We start from the raw sequence: 22,964 nt of genomic DNA, 5'->3' as shown, positions 1-22,964 counted from the left end.
CAGCTCCAACTGAACATGACAAATTCCATAATGTGGAAAAAAAGGAAGGTATTTGACTCTCAGGGTATTAGGATGCTCGGCAAGCAACAAAGCAGCATTTGCATGTGAGTGTAACCAACCCCCCACCTCTGTTCCTTCGGCCATAATTATCTCTCATTTGTTCTTTATTTCAGAGGGATCCTGCGCGCCGCGTTTGCTGGATGGCTGTTGCGTTTGTCTCTGATTGAGCCGGGCTAATCCACAACACACAGTATTAGATGCGTCTGATTTACTGTAACAGATACACAGAGCTCCTTCACACAGCTATCAAGAGCTCTTTTTGAACACATCCATAAATAAGGACTTGAGAGATATACTAATGCACTTCTACACTGAATGTATATTTAGAAAAAGAGAAATAGAAAACTACAATGACATTTCATTTAGGTGTCATATAACCAATCTTATAGTATTGTACGTATTATTATTGTTAGTATTACTATTATTAAAACAACAATAGTTTAAAATAATAAATTGGTATTTATAATTACTATTATTTTTATATGCATATATCTTTGATTAAAATGCATATATTTTTTATATGCATATGTATATATATATATTTGTATGAATTTTATATGCATATAAAAATATATATATATCTTATGCAAAGATATATGTATTTTCTCTCTCTAACTTGACTATGTCATGTCACTCTCATATAGAGTTAAATCCGGTTTCATTATGGATTTTTATATTATTATTATTAATATTAACTGAGATGAAATGTCTATGAACGTTTATTTATTTATTTATTGTTTATATATATATATTATTATACTGTATATTGGTATTATTATTATTATTTACAAAATATAACCCTTTTTTTTTAACTGTAATTGCATTTCACATGAGGATTTATGTGCATTGTTATGTTTCTGATTCCATCCTCCTTTTATCAGACTAAAATGTGAGTGTTTGCTCCTCAGAAGTGTCATTTCTTCCACACAAATCCTCCATCCCTCCGCCTCACACTTCATGATAATCACCTTCCAGCACAACAGAAGGAAAGAAATCATATCCCACCTTCTGATTGTAACACCTACAATATTTTCGTCCTCTTTACCAAATACGAGCTTGAATTGATTTCATCATGCAATATGTGAATCTGCTAATAGCACATCACAAGTCAGGTGGAGTAAATCTGTCGAAAAGACAAAAAAGTAAAGCAGTACTCGAGCACAATTAAACACTTGTGCTCCGATTTCTCTCTGGATCCATGTGTGGTTTCTCCCACACAGTCTCTCATGTTTTCTTCAACACGTGTAAATTGTAATAAGGCTGTTTAATTTCTGTCACACACTCCTGGGTGTTATTGAAGTCCTTGGCAGATATTTTACTGAACGTACACTGTTGCAGATTTATATAAATTGTAAAAGTATGTTTGCTGACTAAAAGGCAAATGGAAAACGTGTTCTCCGCGTAGCTGCCTTTTTATTCTATTTATACTGATAAAAAATGAAATGATTTTTTTTCATATGCTCTCGAGTAGTTCCATCAAATTCCTGCTGGGATATCAGTAATTTTGCTGAGAGTCAAATAGCCGTGTTCTTGTTTGTAAGAATGGTTTAAAGCTTTTAGTGATTGCTTATGGTGCTGCTTTAATCGCTGTTCAATTAAAACAATCAGTGAGGTTGTTGTGGAATGTTCTGGCTTGTTAGGATGGTGTTCAGTGAATTCTGCTGCAACACTGACCTCTAGTGGCCCGTCGTCCCTGAAGAGTGCAGAAAAATGGCACGATCTCCTGAAACACACTCAAACCGTGACCCGTTTGAACGACTCATTTAAGTGACTTTTCCTTTAATTAGGAAGAAACAATTACAGCTGAAAGGAATTAAAGTGAGCCAAAGAACAATTAAAACATTATAATTAAATTAGAATTTGTACAATTTTTTTAACTTACTGTCCAAGAAAAAATGACATCCTTTACCCATGGCCACACTTATGCAGAAAGACATACAGAAAATAAAACAAATCAGTTATTGCATTCATTGAAGGGATTTATGTACAACATAATAATAATAAATTGTTACTATTTTATACTATACTATAGTATTATGTAATAATAATCTAATAATACTATTACATATATATATATATATATATATCAATGATAGTTATTACATATTTTATTATTCTTGAGTTTAATGTTAATATTATTTATTATTTGTTTAAAAGTATAATTTAGAAATAAATATAATATGAACTGTGTATATACATAATAACTTATTACTAAAGCAATTTAGTATTCAGGATTTGTATTATATTTTATTGTAGTATTCATGTTGTTACTATTTTGGGAGAATAATGTCATTTGAATGACATGTTTATATTTATTTTAACGTTATTTTATTGATAGTGTATTTAATATTGATATTTTACTGTAGTATTAATGTTTTCTCTATTTTTGGAGAATAATATTTTTTAAATAATATTATTTTCATTTGTATATAGCAGTTATTTCAATTTTTATATTTGTGTAGTCAATGTAAGGACACTCTGTATTGCAATAACAGTTTTTAATTTTAAATGTCAAAATGTTAAGATATGGATTAATACATTTCTTCTGAAAAAAAAGGAAGAAAAATTATAATTGAGTGTTTAAGCTGAAAACTGATATCCCAACCTGCCTGCCATTGGAAGTTAAGCACATGACCCTCAAAAGCAGCATTAAATCAGTCATAAATATGTAACCCTGACTCTCTTTTGACCCTGCACCTGTTAGTCTGTTTTCTTCCTCATTCCCTATCATCCTCTTCATCAGCATGTCGCTCCTGCAGCTGTAGTCTTTCGAGTAGGTCAAACGGCGAGTGTATACTGCACAGGCTGTAATAGGCATAATAGGGTCAAGCCTCTGCATTTAATAAACAATTATCCATTAATAATAAATAAGTCTCTCTCTAAAGGGCGTGGCGACTGCCCGCTGCAAGCCTGGAGATGAATAATGCACAAAGTCCTGGTCAAACGGGCCGACCCACACAGAGCCAATTATCCTGGTGTGATAACGAGCCTCCGAAACCTGACACCGCTGCAAGAACACACACACACACACTCCAACACCTCCAAGTGACGGTGGCAGTGTATCTCGGATTAATATCTCACTCCCGCTTATGTTATTTTCTTGATTTCCCCGCAGTGTTTAGGAAGGAGAGGGCCCGGGACCTGTCGCTCTCGTTTTGAATTACAAATCAATCACAGGTGCCATCCGTCGCCCCTCCAAGGTCACTCAGATTATCAGAGGTTATGAGGAGAGACTGATGGACCACTGGTGGATTAGCATAGTCCGGCACGGGGTCTCGAATTAAAGAGCCCCCGTGGACCCTTTCAGAATTCCCAGCTCGGCCTCCCCAAACACACTGCGACCGCTTATAATGGAATGAATGCTTTGCACTTTGCACTGGTCAATTACAGATATTAAGCATAAAGAAAATCTACAGGGCTCCCAGAGGGCCATGGGATATCTGACAGCGCTGGGACAGGTATCAGTCAGAATAAGATGTGGCTTATTTTGAAGCTCTATTCACTGTCCAGTAAACTTAATGTACATTAATAGTCATATTTATCAACTTGTTTACTAGTAAGCAGTATAACGGCCCATTAACAGGCCAGTTAGCTGATACTTGACCTTTTTTAGGGTCCACTTAGCTAAACTGTGCAACTTCTAAAATCTGCTGGCAACGTCATCAAAAGATTATAAACAATTTCAGTTGTTTCTGCCATCATATCATGATTATAAGTTACAGTACATTTCTGCAAATTACCAAGTTAATCGCTTTTGTTCATTTTACACAATTATTACTTTTAATATTAGTATTTAGTATTTTTTTGTATTTCATCTTTTTTGTGTGCATAAACATAGTTTTCACCAAATGTATCTAATTTTATATAATTGCTTATTTAATAATTATAATTATTATTAATTGTTACTTGTCAATATTATGCATAATTAAAAAAAATTATGATTAGTATGATTAAGGTTGAAAGATTCTTACTGAAAAAGAATTGAATCATTTTAATCGTATTTATTTGTTAATGTTCTAATGTTTTCACACACAACTTTTAAATAATGATCAGAATGATTGTGACAGGGATTATAACAGAATATTTAAAACTGTTTGTTTGATTTAATCATGTTAATCATCTTTAGTTAATGATGTTGTAATGTTTTCGCATGCAACGTTTTATATATACTGTACACAGTGTGTGTGAGTATAAATTATTATTAAATAATAATTAGTATATATCATTATGAGAGCTTCAATGACAGAAAATTATCTTTCTCTCTCTCTCTCTCTATTTCATTCAATTTTCACATTATTATGTAAGTATATACATATAATATGTACTGTTTGTATTTTATAGTTGGATTGTAGTGGCTCTGTTTTCCACACATCTGTATCTACCTCTGACAACCATGTATTGTACAATCACTTTTATTTACGGTGGTTTCTAAACAGATTCATTGTGGTACATTTGCAAAAGGAACATGCGTAAGCCAGAGTCTCTCCAAGTGCGTTTGCGTCACACATGTTCTAGTAAATGTAAGTAAACCTGTGTATTAATATGCACTCATGTATATGCATTAGAAAAGCAGAGCAGCGAGTTTCCCTCTGATTCCCTGTGATTTCATTTCCAGAATGAAGGTTTGGCAGGAGGCAAATTAGCACTGAAGAAATTTCTTTGCAAGAACACTTCCAAAGCACCTCCAGATTACTCTTTCTCCTCTCTCTCTCTCTCTCTCTCTCTCACTCTCTCTCTCTCTCTCTCTCTCTCTCTCTCCCTCCCTCTCTCTCTCTCTCTCTCTCTCTCTCTGTAAATGATCTTGTCCATTAATGGCTGTCTGGAGCTCTGTCAGTTCACTCTGTCCTAATGACACTCTCTCGTCTCAACATCCTGCCCTGATCCCAGTGATTTAAAACACACTCCACCGTACCCCATCTTTATTGTGGAATAAAGCCCGAGATACCTTTGCTCTCCCCGTCTGCATCTGCGGCACATCTGGAAGTGTGCGTCTAAATAATTGGAAGTCAATTTGTTTGAAGTTATGTTTTGGCATCTGGTTCAATTCATTCGATCTCTGGAAATCCCATTCAGGGGTTTTTATAGCGCTGCCCCAGCTGGAGGCTTTTCATCTCTTTGTGCTTCGATGTTAATTCGCCGCTGTCCGGCCAGTGATGTGGGACTTTGTGAAGTACTGCTGGGTGTGGTCCTATAAACACAAAATGGAGGCTCGGCCCCAGAGGATTATGGGAAGGCTGTGTAGTGATGTGGCAGTGTCTGGTCAGTGGGGTTCACCTGGGGACGTTACGATCACCTTTATATCAATACGAGCCTTGATGTCCTGCTAATAAGCCTTATTTGTCACATTTAAACACACTTTATTCTTATTAGTGATTTGATTAGGAATTTGGAATATTCTATTCTAGTGAATTATTTTTACTTATAATAGTGTAATCTAGACATTTACCTTTTCTGGGACCAGTCGATGTTTGTGTAAATTGTTAATTTAAATGTTATTTTAAGTGGCCTTACTGCAGTTTTTAATGATAATAAAAATGATTCATAATTTATTAATGTGATTTCATTTGTTGCAATATGTGTTGTTTTGTATAAATGAGAAACAGTAATTTTTTTCTTAATATAAAAAAAATCACATCACATATAGTTAAAAATATATATTTTTGTTTTAGTCATTTTTAATAGTTGTTGTTATTTATTTATTTGTAAATATGTCTAGTTTATAGTATTTGTGACATGCATGTTTTATGGTTTTAGTTTTAGTTATCTAAAATAACCCTGGTTTCAAAACCAAGTAGATTAGATATTAGATACTTGTTTTTACTTGCACATTAGATGCATCCAATGTTTTTTATTGTTATTTTTGATCAGATGATAGGAATGATTTAAATTACAGATTGATTTTTATAGTCTTACACTAATAACATCAGATTATTTTACAAATCTAAGATGCAGAGCTGTAGGTTTTCCCTCTAATATCTCCTATTTCCTTTTGTTTCCCAGATTTATAGTCACTAAAATCAGACTGCCGCACAATCCAGAGGTTGTTCTGAAACATGTTCTCATTCTGTGTGAGATCAGAGCGTGGCACACATGAGCATCCCAGTCTGTTACCACCATCTGCTGGTGACACACAGGACAGCAGCCACACATTCAGCTCACAACAGGTACAGTTTTTCTAAGAAAAGAAAATATATTGACTTATATGGCTGAAGATGTTTGAAAATAAAGGATTTGGTCTAGTTTAGTTTCTGATGCATAATAAAATATACAGTATCTCAGTAGCATGTAGCAGACCATTCAACCAGTGAAAATAAAATCACTTAAGAGTTGCATTTAGGGTTGTACTGAATCTTTTGATCTGGACCAGTAAGAAACCATGTACCCATGCACAAAAACACCAAATCACCATAGAGTTTCACACAGATTGTCTTCAGAAAATTCAAAATTCTGTAATCAAATTTTTGTTTAATTTATTTATTTTTTTTACAAGAAAATGCCATTTCATGCTTAATTCAATGTTACTTGTTTCTTTGCTATTATTTGTGGCAATTGTTTCAAAGTAAATCCTACACCAGTTTTTTTTTTTTTTTTTTTTGTATACTTTCTCATCTGACTACAAAAATTGTAGATCTCTAATCTCGCAGACCGTTCTAGCATATAGTATGATTGCTTTTTTGCGATGAACATATTTGTTCCTTTTTCAATTCTTTTATCCATATTGAAGTAAATCAAAGGACTATATTTGCGGAGGAAAAATGGTTTGGAAGTGGCTGAGCAAAAGAAAATAGGAAATTGCGCTTCCATGAGGCCTCGTCCATGTTTGTAATTTAATGAAAATCCATATTTACTTTGGGTAATTGCTCTGGCCAATTAAGCGTAAACATCACTCAGCACTTTGTAGTTGGAGTATCAGAGCTTGATAATGATGTGGCAGTTCAATTTTATTTTCCTTCTGCGGCGGAGATGCAAGTCGAAGCTTTTTCGATTTCATTACAGAGAAACATATAAGCTAATAACATTCTCAAACATTAATTTAGCCTGGCTTTGATGAACACGGGCTATCTGCCGAAATGCATTGACGTGTTTTTTCAGCATGCTAGTGTTTGTTGTATTATTAATGTGTTATTTCATTTTCGATTTTGGTTAAATAATATCTGCTAATGAAATGTTCCTCTAGAAGCCTGCCTATTCTGGGCAAGTCCAAAATAAAACTTTAAATCAACTTGACTCATAAGAGACTTGTGTTCCATGTTGTTGCTAACTATTTATGATCGTTAGTGTTTGTATATGCAGCAGAACTCAACTCGTTTGGGATTTAGGGTCTCGTGTGGTTTTGATCATGACTGTGGTGAACTTCTGCTGTGGATGGGTTTTGTGTCAGAGTTGTTCAGAAGACCATTAGCGTGTAATTAGGGCTTGTAACAGGGGTCTACAATCTTGGGCTGGATTAAAAAAAAAAGAAGAAGTTCTTAACATAATTAGGAGTTAAGAAATAAATGTTTGTGTTTGTTTTCTGGTCAGCAAAACAGTTCAGTTGCCAACATTCTTTAAAATGTATCTTTGTGTGTGTGTGTGTGTTTGCGTGTGTGCGTGCGTGTGTGTGTGTGTGTTTCAGTAGAAATAAAGTCAAGGTTTGAAGCTACATGAAGATGAGTAAACAAGTTAAGAATTTTATTCTCCACAGTGTTTTTAGAATCCAGAATATAATAATAATTATTCAGAGCCCAAACTGAGTAAAATATGCAATTTGGTGCAGTTTCTGATATTTATATGGCCAAAAAATTTAATGCTGATACTGTAGATTATAATGTAAATCACTGAGATCTGTATAGCTGACTAATTTCATAAAATGCATACAAATATCAGTTGCAACTCTTATCTCTCAATAATATTTCTTTTAAAGATGTTATTTAAATGCTTAGTTTTAAGATCAAAGCTATGTAGTTTTTATAGTGGGGTTAAAACCTATAATGCATGATACTTAATAAGATTTTAACATGATTTTTCTCAAAACGATGTGTGGATAATCAAGTAAACCTGAGTTCATCTTGAAATATTACTAACAATATAGAAGTAACGTCTTCATAAATATAGTCAAAAAGACATACAGGTATGTACCATTATCTGGAGGAGGATGTTTTTAGAATTATATTGCTAAAAAGTATAAACTATAATCAGATGACACAAGGCATGTAGTAGATTCTGTGCAATAGTTATTTTAGCTGATGATTGAGCTCGACTGAAACTTTAAATATGAAGGAAATATGAGACAATATATTCAGTTTATGAAAAAGGGGTTTATTGTGTTTCCCCACACCCCTGGAGTTATATATAAAAAGGAACATGTTAGATTAAGAAACATTTTTTTTTAAGAATACAGGGATTAAACCATAAATACATGAACAGTATGTTTCTGGAAAAATACAGTGTGTATGAAACATAGAAAGATGCATTAGGGTTTCTTGCATAGCATAATAGTGACTGCATTGCTTCTGGTCTGATCTCTTCTGCTCTGAATAAGGCACAAAAAGATCTCTCTCGAAAGTAGTCCGTGTCAACAATGTCATTATGTTTCAGAAATATACATTTTGTGATCCAGTCATCATAGATGAACCGGAGTTATTGCTGTATAGACTTTTAGGTCAGTGTCAGTGGACCAATCAGTCAATCTCCCTTTTTTTAAGTGTCTGACTCAACATTGGAGTAAGATTCTCGTCGTCTTTGAAACGGGAGGTCAGTTACAAAGTGTTACAGGTCAGCATCTGGACGGTCAGAGCTCGTCTGCTTCCTCTGAGCTGAAGCTGCTCTGGCAGCTGCTCCCTTTGGACGCGGTGGGCGATCCGGCGGAGAGGAGCGGGTCAGTCCCGAAAGGCGAGAGAGGGTCGTCCATCAGGATCTTGTCCAGCCGGTGCTCTTCCTTCAAGGTGCTGCAGAAGAAGTCTGTGAAGTGGGAGAGAGGATCGGAGTAGGTGTTGGAGCCGTCGGTCTGTTCTCCGGCGTTCCCCGCAACCATAGCCGCAGGTAAGGATGTCCGCAGGGTGTATTCTGGGTTGCTCATGTCCTCCTGAGGGTAGACGGGTGGCTGGCCCGCCTGGGTGCTCGAAGTGGCCGGTGTTACCAGCTGCTGTTGTTGCTTTAGGAGATGAGATGAAAGTTCAGCAGCTCCCATTGAAGCAGACACACTGGGCAAACCGTGAGCACGAGCCTGGATTTCCAGCTCCTGTCAATGATGACACACACGCAATTGAGTTAAAGATGAACTGACCAAAAAAGTTATAGTAAAGAACACTCTAATTTGGTCTCTTCCCTTCTTCTATTTTGCTCTAGGCCATCATCTGCCCCATAAACACATGAAGGGATGCATTCAACTTCAAAAACTCATTCATCACAATGATATATTCTGAGGTAACGTCCAGCCAGCAGGGCTTCCCATTAAAACTTTATTATTAAATGACCCAGACCTTTGGCCTTAAGTTGCCACCATTGTTTGGTAGAAGCATTCTTAGAAACTCAACATTTCATTGCCTTATTTATTGATTTTAGTCAGTTTTATAGATTAAAATGGCATCTAATCATAGTTGGTGGACAGAAAAAAAAAAAAAAAAAGGTTTCATTTTCTACATTTATAATATCTGACATTTTGTCCTTGAGCTCAAGTGAAAATATTAAATTGAATAAATATTAAATTGGCCAAAATAATCTTCTAAATATCTCAATAATGTAAAAAAAAAAAAAAAATATATATATATATATATATATATATATATATATATATATATATATATATATATATAAACCTTTAAACCGAATATTTTATATATTTTATACACTTATAAATATCTGATTAGTGTCATATGTATAGAATGAATTTGGTGGGTTAATTTACCTTATTAAAAAATTATATTATTATGCTGGATTTTAGATCAGGCATTACTGTTTGGTGTTATTTTTATATTTTAATATACATTTATTTTTATATTTTTAAATATAATTTTAATTATCTGGTATTATTTTCGTCTATATTCAGATCATTTGTTTTAAATATAATGAAGATGTGCATGCTTTGACTCGTCTTTGCTATCATTGACGAACTCAAAAAATAATAATCATGAAAACAACACTTTTGTCACTTACATTGTTGATGAGATGAACACTGATTACTAACCTAGTACTCTTGCATGTGTCTACACTAACAACTATGGCTTCATATTTTCCTCTCTTCATTACTCCCACACATTATCTGTGTGTAGCGGAGACAGTTTAAATGAGCTATTGCATTGCCTCTTAACATGGGTATCTTCAGACACTCAATTGAGGCATTATTAGCATTAGCTTTTGGATAGGGAGCCTCGGGGTAATTACTTTGAGGGCTAATTGCGATGTCTTCACATGTGTGAAGAAGACTCGCGCCCGGTCTGCGAATGTGTCAATACTGTGGAAATGTAATGCATAAATTCAGACGAGAAGCCCGGCTCTTCAAAGATATTAGCCCTCATAATCTAATTCTAGGCCCATTCCGCTCCTGACGAAGCTGTAGCTGCTATTTATTAATCAGGTTATTACCTCGGCTCGCCATGTTTCGAGGATGGGACCGTTACAAAACATCAACAGAAGCAGGCCAGGACACACACAGGTTATTGTTTCAGTATAACCTGGTTTAGATGGCGATCATGTGACCAGTTAAACCCACTAGTTGAACATATTTGAGACCTGGTTTGTCCTGCTATTGTACTAACACTGCTAACTACACTATGTTTGTCAGTTGAGCGACTGTCATTTTAAAACGGCTTTTTTCCAGCGAGAGTATTAAAACATAACATTATATGGCTGTGTACAAACATTTTGAAGAGCAAGTTTAGGGAGTAAATAACTATGGCCTCCTAAATGCTTTTATTTTAATGGAGGAAAGCCATTCATTGTCGAGAATCACTATTTTTTTAGGCTCACCAATTCATTTTTTATTCATTTTAGACCGCTTTAGTTTAGTTGGTGAAAATAACATTTACTGCTTAAGAAATAAGTATTTTACCTGTTTTATAAATGTATAAAATCTGAACTTTTGGCCTTAAGTTGAAACCATTACAATAATTTTATTTATTTTTTTAGTAGTGTTTATTATAAAATGAAGGTTAATTGAATTCTGTCGGCACAATTTACATGTTCTTGTTTCACATAAATGCTCCATTTAATTTTCATCTGCTAGTTTATGAAGATGGCATCATCTTAAAAAGCTTCAGTGTAGTTGTTCTACTTTTTTTGAAATGTAAGCTCGTCTTTTTTCAGCATTTCGTTCCTCTGTTTTGTGTTACATCCCCGCCGCTCGCTCCTACAACCATCTTTTTCTGCCGTCTCTCACGTCTACATCTCATTCTCGCTCGTTCTCTTGTTCTTTTAGTCTCTTTACCTGGATTCGTAGCAGGAGTCTTCTGTTGGCCTGTTCTAGTTTCTTCTGTCGGCTCTCGAGATCACGGGCGTGCTGCTGCTCTTTCTGCAGCCACTTAATGTATTCCACCGAGGCCTTGAGGATCGTCCCTTTGTTCCAGCGCATATCACTGCCAGAGAAACGGAAAAGATAACCTTTCTCAACACCGCCTTTGCATCAGCAGAACTTTCAGACACAGAGAAAAGCCTCACAAGGGTCTCCTTTCTTCCCAGGACTTAGAAACTGTGATTTACATGGCCAATTATTCATTCTCGGACATTACCTTGCCTTTGAATGGGGAATTTTAATGGAATAGTTAAGTACGTCTGCAGAAAGACCATTCTATGGCCCCTTGTATGGTAAAATTAATCCCTGAGCAAAAATAGGTGTCGGAAGAGGTAGAAAAAAATTGGAGTTCGGAAGCCGAAGTAAAGTGCAGTCATTCCCGATACCATTACTTTTTAAAAGGAGGAAAGTGTCGTGAAATTGTCTCTTTCTTTGGAATAAGATGTTGGCCTGATCGCAGCTAATAATCTCCTTTATCTTGTGTTAATGGCAAGGTGACAGCACTAGCCTTCCATTTAAATTCCATAAAAAGTTCAATTAAGCCGGGGCAATGGACTCGCCATCTGCACTGTACTTCATCTCTGGGTTCAGCTGTGCTTAAACTTTAGTTCAAATGCTCTATACTTTGCCTTGAACCTCATTTCCATCATTCAGATGGGCGTCTGTTCGCTCTGTAGGTCTTTCCTTGAGAAATGAGCACTGTACTGTCATTTTCTCTCTACTTCAGTGTCATTGTGCCCTGTCTTCGTGAGTCTATCTCAGACATGATTGTTTTTTTCTCAGACTTTTAGAGTTCAGCTCGACTGTTATTGCGTGAAAGCAGGAAGGTTTTGACTTACGGGTCGTTTGACTTCGGTATCAGCGTTCCGAGCTCCTTGATCCTGTGGTTGATGTTGTATCGCCGTCGTCTTTCAACTGCCAATTGCGAGAACAAAGTTTATCATTCACCACAAACCTAATATTTAATATAAATGATTCATAAATAATGCATACTTTATTGAAGCATGATGTTTTATTAAAAATAAATCAATTAAATATATAACCCGCATATTTTGTTGAGAATGACTTGACTGTCTTAAAAAAAAAAATTATTATTATTATTCTTAGAATAATTTCTCTGACCTAGTCAGAATCCATTTGACAAATTTAATGGAATATTTATTGTATCACAAAGCAACCAAGAATTTTTCAGGGACTGAAAAGCAGCTTTGCTTGATTTTTGTACTAAATTTGATCCACATTAAAGCATGCAACAACAAAAAATAAAATAAAGTAAACAGTTTTTTGGAGATTTGGGAAAAGTATCAGCCTTGTTCTTAACCAGGACAGTTCCCCCAAAAACTCAAATTCTGTTGTCCTTATCTAAATAGAAGATATTTTGAAAAATGTTAATCAAACAGTTGACTATAGCCATTGACTTCCATATTATGGAAAAAAAAAATACTATGGAAGTGAATGGCTACCGTCAGCTACTAACATTCTTCATCTTATTTTATGTTCAACAGAAGAAACTCATACATGTTTGGAACAACATGAGAGTGAGTAAATGATACCATCATTTTTATTTTTGGGTGAACAAGCCTTAATTTAAATGATTTTGGAAGCATTTACAGGGCAATAGTTTTTTAAGCGTATATACTTCTTACTTAGATTGTGGTTGTCTTTTTTCTGTCTTTCTTTGGCCATAACTCTGGTGTCAAGTTCTGTAAGAGAAGAAATGTGGGAAGGTTATTGCAGAAACTCGTCAAGTTTATTTCCAAAGGTGAGTTGAACACCATGCTGAAGCACAGTGTGTCTTTAAAGAAAGCCGTCAGATTAGTAATGTCCTTAGTTTTGGCAACTTCCATAAGATTCCTGACCCCTGCCTAACACTCACAAAACAACCCTAACCTCTGTTGAACCCATCACATGCAGCCATGCATCAATACAAACCCTCTTTTTGAGTGTGAATAAGCTGTTTTCGGTAGCACTTTATTTTACAGTCCTGTTCCTCATGTACATACTATGTACTTACTATAGTAATTACAATAACTATGTAATAACTAGGTACTAACCCTGAACCTACCCCAAAACCTAACCCTACCCCATGTAGTTACCTTGTATTACCAGAACTTTCTTAGATAAATACACTGTAAGTACAATATAAGTACATGTTAGTACACGTACTGTAAAATAAAGTGCAACCCTGTTTTCATTCACCCCAGACTCGTCAACACCAGAAAAGCTGTGTATCTTCTTTTAATCCTTCCTGACCTTACAATTAACCAATCTGCTGACATCCCGGAGCGGGTGAGAGGAGGAAGGCCAAATGCTTCTGCATTCATATTCGCATTCTTCCAAATTATACAATTGGGAGCAGTGATTGGATTTCTTAATTCATTTCTGCTGATTCAATAAGGTCATTTGAGCCGCGCGAAACCAAACAAGAGCGTCGTGCAGCACGCTTCTGTTAAAAAGACAGTAATGCACTTATTTTCCTGCCAGAGTGAAGAGTTCTCCAGGCATCCTTTCTATTTCCTGAATCAATTAGCTTTACTTGATGCATGACATTCATAAGAAAAAAAGGCGCCCACAAAGGAGGCATTGTGCCATGTCTATCATGCTAAGAATACATGCTCCCATATTCCGCTCATTGAAGCAGTGATAATGAAGAATGAGAGCAACACAATAGTGAGCTAAACACAGAGCACGCTGACTCTTAAAATAAGACAGCTGGACAATAACATGAAACATACAGGCTTGTGTTTGGCTTTTGGAATAACACACATGGAATAAACCCGTCTGGGTTTGCTTTGCTAGATCTATTTACAGTATGCTCCTGAATTTCCAGAATGAAAGACTATATTGTGTTGTCTTGTTTTTAATAGTCTTGCCTTCATAAACCTTTAAAAGACTTTTTATTTCTGTAAATTACATTTACGTGAATCCATTTGGCATACTTTTTATGCAGTGGATTAAGCTTATTTTTTGAATCATATTTTCATATTGACTTGAATTATATATCATCAAATATACTATGCTATGTTTACTATGTTTATATACTGTACTATGTAAATACTATGTTTAAAATGTAACCAAGAAACATATTTAGTTATAGTATTATTGCAATATATTTTTATATGTATTACGAAAACATTTATCATTGTATTATATTATAACATTCAATAATTTGAAATAATAAATTGAAATAAAACAGAAAAATAGCAAAGTATCCCAAATGCATAAATGTAAATGTTAAATCTGGTAAAATAAGGACTAAAATGCTATTTAAATTTTTTATGATACAGCTATAAAATAATGCAATACAATAATACGTTTAAAAATGTTATGAAATACATAATTATATAAAATAGACTTTGATATCATTATTGATAATATTGATATTCTGCATATATTATGATTGATTTTTTTTTCCAACAATTTCATTTTAAATTGAGTGTGAGGTCTGCCTTTTTATAAGTACATATATAATATAGATAAAATGTAATAAAAAAATAAGTTAAATATGGTAAGAAAATTTAATCTTAAGACCTTGTCAATGCTATCACAAGATGAATGGTCTCAAAACTGTAGTGACATCTTTGTGGTGTAGATAACCTTAATTGATTTCTCTTTAATGTAAACTGCTCTTGTAAATGTTTCTTTCTGAAATGCCTTTGCTAACAGCACAGGTCCTGCTCGGACAGCGTCTGTGCCCTTCTGTGCTCCGTACCTGTGACCTCCATTTTAACTGAGAGCTTTGTGGGCAATGAGGGTGTCAGTCCACCGTGAGGGGCGGTCATACCTTGGTCACCGCCGTACATCTCCAGCATGCTGTTATTCAGGGACACCTTCAGAGGAAAGACAGAAAGTGAGTCAGATGTACACACAGCCATTAAATCTTAACCTTGTGTCGTTCTTCTGCATGTACGTCTATTTGCTCTGTTCAACAGGCTTAGACTTATTATACGCTAATTTTGAGGAATAAAGTGTGTTGATTACAGCTGGGAGTGCTTATTTTTCCCAAATGAAAGTATAATAGAATGTAAAACTTAACACAAGGTTTATGAATGATGGGTGTTTAAATCCTGTTGAAAATCTGCAAAAAGATGCAGCATTTTAAGAGACAAATAAGGACTTTGTGGAGCTAATTCATTTTATTTTATTTATTTTTTTGCTAAACAAATAAGTGTTATTATAGTAGAACTGAAATATTATTATAGTTTGTATTACTATTTTGAATTAGTTTTTATTTTTATTTTTTAATTTTGATTTTTAGTAAAAGCTATAGTAATTTTGTTGTGGTTTTGTAGTTTTTTATTTTTATTTTAATCTATATAAATGTATTTAATTAAAAAACAATTTTAATATATAATGCTTATATATTAAGTTAAAGTTTATAATTTTTTATATTATTATTACTGCTGTTATTAACTATTAACTATAATACTATACATTATTGTTACTATTATTAATTATTATTAACTGTAATAAGCCTGAATTGAGTTTCTTTTTTTTTTTTCTTCTTTCCTGACTTCCAATCCCACAAAAGCTAGAGCTGTGGAAAACCAATTCCTGTCAGCGTTATGGATGAAAAAGCGAAGTGTGCAGGATTAAAGAGGAGGTCAGAGCGTTACAGGAAGACAGAGGCAGCAGGCGCTATAGTGTTTCCTCTCTCCATTATCTCAGTGGGGGGAAAAAGCTCGCTTATCAACATGAAAGATTGCCATGGCCCCTTGACTGTTTGCATCGTAATCGCTTCAATCCATTCCCATCATGTTAGCAGATATGTTGACACGGGGAAGCGGCTTGATGCGTCGTGCTGTATGACTAATTAGAACGAATTGATCCGTTTAAGCATGCTATCATTTCTGAACAAGTCCACTGGGAGAGAAGATATTAGCTCAATCCGATGCTTGACTGCTTACTCAGATACAAAACTCTCGCTCGCTCGCTCGCTCTCTATCTGCCTTATCCGTTCCCGTCATGCTCTTTATTTTGCTCAACAGTATCACATACCTCTCTAGTGAGTTCAGGTGTTGCTGTAATCATGACTCAAGAGACGCTTTGTCCCTCCACAGACGTCAGTATGACCATAACAGAGTCATGCTGGTCTCACACATACTTGGAGGAGGCTTTGGAGGAGTGATCACTCATTAACATAGTGGGGCTCGTCTGAGACATACCTCTCTGCATGTCGACCGATCATTACCAGACTAATCTGTATTGTTCCACTGTTTAAAGCCTGAGATTTAAGTCTGTTCCCCTTTGACTCTCAGCTGGACTCGGTGTGACCTCACGCAAAGACAAACCCCTTTTCACAAGCATACCAAAGACCTGCACGTGTTTGTGTTATTAATGTGTTTAAATCCTTATACATGAATGTAGCTTACATTTTGGATTCAGACATGTTTTATTTATCTATATATGTGTATATTTATGTACTTATACTTGATTTTGGCATTTTCATTTCATGTTAACACTTTACTGGAGGTTTATATGATGCATTAAAAATCTATTTTTATAGTTTTATTATAGTTTTTATAGTTATACTTTTTCTAACACTTTATAAATGTTTCATAAATAATATAACATTACATAATGATATAACCTAGAATGTATTTATTGATATTGACATTATTCTACAAATATAAAAAAATATATATACTTATGATTTCATACAAAGTACATATTTCAGTGGTGACCGAGACTAAAATGATTTTAGTGATAAAATATTCATTTGTAATGATATAGAACTTAATATTCTATTAAATGTATATTTTAGAATGATAGAATTGAATACTTGACAAAACTATATATAGAGAGAGTGGTTTTATTTGAGTGGTAGACTTTAAATAGTATATTTTGACTTGTAGTACTGTAAAATTTGTACGTTTTTATATTAATATTCTAGAATTAATATTATTTTAGATCTTATTCTAGAATATTGTACAACTTCATAATCTACCTTGTGTTTTGTGAGATTTGTGTGTGTGTGTGTGTGTGTGTGTGTATATATATATATATATATATATATATACATACATACAGACTTCAGTTCAGTAACATTTTGACATTGATTAACAGAAATTAACTATAATTTCCTCCATACTTTTTATACCCCTATACACATCATTGAAAACACACAATGTAACTTTTCAACACAGTGAAGAGATGAACTTGACTTATACTTACATTACTTTGCATTATGATGCCTGGCTCCATACAATCCAAACCCCCATCTTTGAACCCGCTTTCAAGGCTAATAAGATCATCAATAACTTCATCCATTGGAAACTAAAAGAAAACATTGATTATAGCGCACTCTTTCTCCTCCATCAACAATGGATGAGTTTGTCAATTAATTTGAGATGTTTGTTTGAATTTTTTTGTCTCATTTTCACTATCATCAGTCACTGTGTCAAAGCCGAGTAAAAGTGTGAATAAAACTGAGCCCTTAATCCAATAACAGATGATTCATCATCTCTGTGATGAAGAAGCACCTCTTATCAGAGCCGCTGACCCATCCTTTTATTGTCAACGTGATCAGAGCTGAATGTTTGAAGTTATTGATGAGTAAAAACACACAGACTGTGACACAGGTAGAAGTACTCACCTCGCTGTCGTGATGGTTGGCCAGCGTGAGCAGGGTGACAGGGCTTTCTGGCAAGCTGCTGTCACTCACGGGCGGCATGTGTCCGTTGCGCATGATGGGTACCGTTCCCAGGGTCTGGCCCGGGTGAGGATGGGCGACCGGGTGGGACTGGCTAGCAAGCTTGCTGCCCAAAGTTAGGTACTGCTTGACCTGCTGGGCCTGAGTCTGGTGGAGGTGGTACTTGGAGTTCTCCAGGTGATTTTGAACCTTCAGTAAGAGAAAAAATTGCATTTTTAGGTTTATAAATGATGTCTTTATGTGCAAGTGTCTTTCATATCACTTTTTTTCCCCAACATCTGTGCAACCAAAACCAGCGAGAAAAAGGCAGTTTATTCAGCCTATTTGTTCATATAACAAACCCTGCCTCTCATTTTAAGTACATTACCTGCTTAAAACATTCTTAACCCGTGACTTAAATGGATAGATCACCCAAAAATCCAAATTCAAAAAAGAATGTTGGTAACCAAACAGTTGAGAGTAGCCATTGACTTCCATAGTATTTTTCCCCCATACTATGGAAGTCAATGGGTACCGTCAGCTGTTTGGTTAAAAACATTCTTAAAAATAATATCTTCCTTCAGTTCATGTTCAACAGTTGAATGAAACTCATAAAGGTTCAGAACAACTTAAAGGTGAATAATTTTAGTTTTGGGAGATTTATCCCAGTAAATTCCAACATCAGCCTAAAAGATACGCAATATGCAGGACAGTTGACCGAAAAATCATCATTTACTCACCCACATGTTATCCTGTATGACTGTGGAACACAATAGAAGATATTCTTTTTTTGTCTATTCAATGAAAGTCAATGGGTGCCAATATTGTTTTTGGACCCCATTGAGTTCCATTAAATAAACAGAAAATCCTCAAAATGTCGTCTTTTGTGTCCTGCACAAGAACAGAAATCCTACAGGTTTGGAATGACATGAGAATGAGTAAATAATGACAGCATGTGAACTACCCTTTAACCAAGCGCCAAAACGGCTGTCGTCTTGCGCAAGTCAAAGCAGAACATAGCAAGTCCTTACATTGGAAACTCGAGCTCCGTCTCTCATCTTGTAGAAACTACAGTCAGTTAAATGTGGCATTCTCAATCCCAGTACGTCCACTAAAGTAGGATCCCAAGCTGTGGAGAGGAAGCCGAGTGACTGTCCTCTCTTGTCCCTGTCCGGTCTTTATAAGCAAGCAGGAGGATCTCAGTGACCTAATTAGCACTAAGGCCAGGCCTTTCCTTTTTACTGCAGGTCGTAGTAATCACCTCAAACAGAGAGATCACTGATCTGACAGGTTTGATCACCACAGGGCCGAGATCTTTCGCCTATATCCCTCATTCGCTGGGACCGCCCAGTTCTGTTTGCGTGAAGCGGCCAATCCCAGACTTCCCTCTTCTGCCACTTCTGCTTCAGGGGGTCCGAGACAAATACTGCTTGTTCTGTGCGGTTACCAAATGACCCAGGGGCCCGTCTCTGGATCAGTCTCACTAGACAACATTGTCTTGTATCTGGTCTCAAAAACTAACTGTCGTGAACCCGGTCGCTCCTCTAATTTGAGTCGATAAGATATCGTAAAGCTAAATATAGGAGGAAATTATTCATTCTGGGTGATGGAGGCGACCTCTAGTAGTGCTTATTATGTTGTCCATGCTAACAAAAGCACAACTGTTGAGTTACTGTTATGGCGCTCTGAGGATTTTCTGAAAAATCCAAAAATGAACTCTTACTGACCGCTGACCAAAAAACACTCAATTGTGTGAACTAAAGTTATGTTTAATTTGATCAAAATGGCTGTTTGCTCTAACAAAAGAGGCGTTTATTTCTCACAATCATTGATTTAGAAACATTTATTAGATGGCAGACTGTATCGCCCTTCAGTGGAAATCTTAAATGGGAAATACTATCCCATATGCACCGAAATGGTTATTTAAGCCCTTGAAGGATGAACCCAAAGACCAAATCGGATCTTCTATGCCCTTCTGACTGTGCATTCAACAGTTCAGCGGAGGTCTGTCTCTGTTTATCAGCCATTGCAAAGCTCTTTTCATTACGCACACTGGATTTGGCTACAAAAAAGACCTAAGAGTGTAACTTCTCTCTTATCCCAGGCAAAGGTGAAAGAAGCCATTGTGTGTCTGAGGGCTCATCTCTGCAGTGTGGAAGGGAAGGGTTATCCTGGTTGTGTCAGAGGGCCACATCCTTGACTCGCATCTCCCCTGTCTGTTGTGAACGCAGGATATACGACTATTAACTAATTACAGCCTGTAATGTGATTGAAGTGATTTTGATCACAAATGCAGTGTAGACAATGAGAGCGCTATGTGTAAAGATGCATTAGACGCCATACTTAGACACTCTAGAAGGTTCATTTACTAAACATTCAGCCTGCAGATTATGAGCTAATTTTACATTAACACATCATTAATACATTTTTCACTGTAGGCTTTCCAGCATCCCCTAGTTTAGATGAGATTTGCTAGTTTATAAACCTGTTGTTTTCCACTTTTAATAATGTTTATATATAATAATGTTTTTAATAATGTTAGTAAAATGTATTCATTCAAATAACTTTTAAATGTGTATAGATAGATAGATAGATAGATAGATAGATAGATAGATAGATAGATAGATAGATAGATAGATAGATAGATAGATAGATAGATAGATAGATTGCCCCTTTAGAGAAGAATGGCACATAATAGCAACATATTAAAGTAATAATTGTATTTTATATTATATTATTCAAAGGCACAAAAAGCAACGATGCAGTGACAGAGACGAGCAATGACTGTATGGAAATACATAAAACTAACAAACAGTTTCTTCACCTTTTGCAGATGGACACACAAATCAATTTTAAATGAATATATATATTTAAAAAAAATAATCCATTACCTTAATTTAGACTGTAAGTGTATCTTGCTTAGAAAACCTGTTAGTGAGTCTTGAATGGCGAGGTATAATGTATTGTGCTTGTGTTGATGTTGCTTAATTTTGTTTCAGGATTAGTCAAGTTCTGGTTTCACTTCAGAAAAATCTGTTTTGAAACACTGGGGAGGGGAATGATTTTTACCGGCTGTACAAATTATGGACAAAACCTTTTCCTGGCCAAAAGGTCAGGTTCTATAGTAAGCTGGAAAGAGAAGTTAAAACATTGCAATATAAACTTTTAGGATATGTTTTTAACTCTGACAGATGGGAGTTCTTCATGCTGTTCTTTTTTTAACTTTTGTCTCTGAAGAAATCAGTTGTGCTATACTGAATATTACTCCTTAGCATCGATGCTGTTAGACCACAAAAGTTTCTGAGGGGAAGAGAAAGTAAAATACACACACACACACAAAGAGCAGAATCACATTCACATCAAATATTGTTCCTTTACCTTAAAAAACAGGTTTAAGTTTGTGAATTTATCATTTTATGCTGTGTTCTTGCTATGTTGATGTATGTTACAACAGCAATAAACATATTTGGACAATTTAATCAGACTCAAAAATGCAAACCATCAAAGTATCATTAATTTTAATTATAGCTTTCTTGTATATATATATATATATATATATATATATATATATATATATATATATATATATATATGAAATGTTTTATTTAATATTAAAATAATACATGCAATGTGTTTACAAAATTTTCTAATATTACATTTTTCTCAATAATAATTTTAAATATATAGCTCTAGCATCATTTTTATTATATTATTTGAAAGACCTTTTGTTTTCATTTTTATTTTTGAGAGTAAATAAATACTTTTTGCCAGTTCACATTTTGTAGTCATTTTATAGATTTTTAAAACGTGTAATTTAAAAAATAACCTTCTACAAAATGTTACAGATATTTATTCATATTTAACAAGGAACCAGCCTAAATATATACTGTATATAATAGACAATTACATTTATGCATTAAACAAAATAAGTGTGTATTCACTGGGAATCGAACCCATGACCTTGAGTGCCATACTGTACTCTACAAGTCGAGCAACAGGAAGTAGTCTCTCCAAAAAAACTATTTCACAGATTGAGTAACTAAAGTTCAACCTGAGCTCCCAAAGTTTTTCAATAAACCACAATAAGCAGGTTTCAAAACCATTTCCAAGCTTGATTTTTCATTAACATTACACTCAAGACACATTAACAGTATTTGAACTTAAACTCTCATCCTAATTTCTCTCTCTTTTGCAGCTACGTACCGGCAGCAGTTGAATCTCAGTGATGGAGATGACTTTAACCACACAGGAGTGGCTCATGGTCCTAAAGAAGGCCTTCAGGTATCATGAAAGCAACGGCCTGCAGTCTTGCCCTTAAACCACAACTCAAGAGGAGCTGGATTCACTCAGTCCAGTGTGAATGCAACCCGGCTGGGAAAGCAGAAGGATAACTAAGCGCATGTGTGTGTGGCTTTCCTGAGCTGTGTGTGCAGAAACACTGGTCTGGAGAGGAAGGCATTACACATCAGCTTCCTCTGTACGGGATCGTTCCTGCTCTAGTGGTCAGCCAAAGGCCTGACGGAGGCAGAATTTCAGGTGCTAGAGGCTCTGAGCGTTTTGTTCTTGGTGCTTCCTGTCTAACTATCTTTACAGCCTTGCTCAGCACATTCCCCTGAGAGGTTATCTCTTTAGCACACACGATGTACATAAAAATTAATCAAACGAAACACAAGTGTGGACACACTTGCTTGCATGTGCACTCGTGTTCACTACACCACCAAGTACACTCAAGGCCAAAGAAGTGCATAGTCCTGCTTGCTGAAGCCTCTTGGGTTAAAATTACTG

At 35.3% G+C, this 22,964-nt stretch overlaps 1 protein-coding gene across 7 annotated transcripts; it reads right to left on the bottom strand.

Moving 5' to 3' along the window:
• Window positions 1-8,337: 8,337 nt before the first annotated feature.
• On the bottom strand, window positions 8,338-22,608 carry LOC127956893 (transcription factor EC). 7 transcript variants are annotated; one of them, XM_052555167.1, is made up of 8 exons: window positions 22,383-22,608; window positions 18,144-18,389; window positions 17,723-17,824; window positions 15,261-15,378; window positions 13,195-13,251; window positions 12,388-12,463; window positions 11,465-11,612; window positions 8,338-9,280 (listed from the first exon to the last, which is right to left on the bottom strand). In XM_052555167.1, exons 1-8 carry the CDS (start codon window positions 22,437-22,439, stop codon window positions 8,831-8,833), a joined length of 1,254 nt encoding a protein of 417 aa, XP_052411127.1. In that variant the 5' UTR covers window positions 22,440-22,608; the 3' UTR covers window positions 8,338-8,830. The 7 variants fall into 7 exon arrangements, with proteins under 7 accessions (XP_052411127.1, XP_052411132.1, XP_052411126.1 ...); XM_052555172.1 differs by lacking the exon at window positions 22,383-22,608 and adding an exon at window positions 21,071-21,176; XM_052555166.1 differs by lacking the exon at window positions 22,383-22,608 and adding an exon at window positions 19,211-20,359.
• Between the last annotated feature and the right edge of the window lie 356 nt (window positions 22,609-22,964).

This window comes from Carassius gibelio, chromosome B4 (genome assembly GCF_023724105.1).
Source record: "Carassius gibelio isolate Cgi1373 ecotype wild population from Czech Republic chromosome B4, carGib1.2-hapl.c, whole genome shotgun sequence".
NCBI lineage: Eukaryota > Metazoa > Chordata > Actinopteri > Cypriniformes > Cyprinidae > Carassius > Carassius gibelio.
This window is presented reverse-complemented; position numbering and strand designations above follow the sequence as displayed.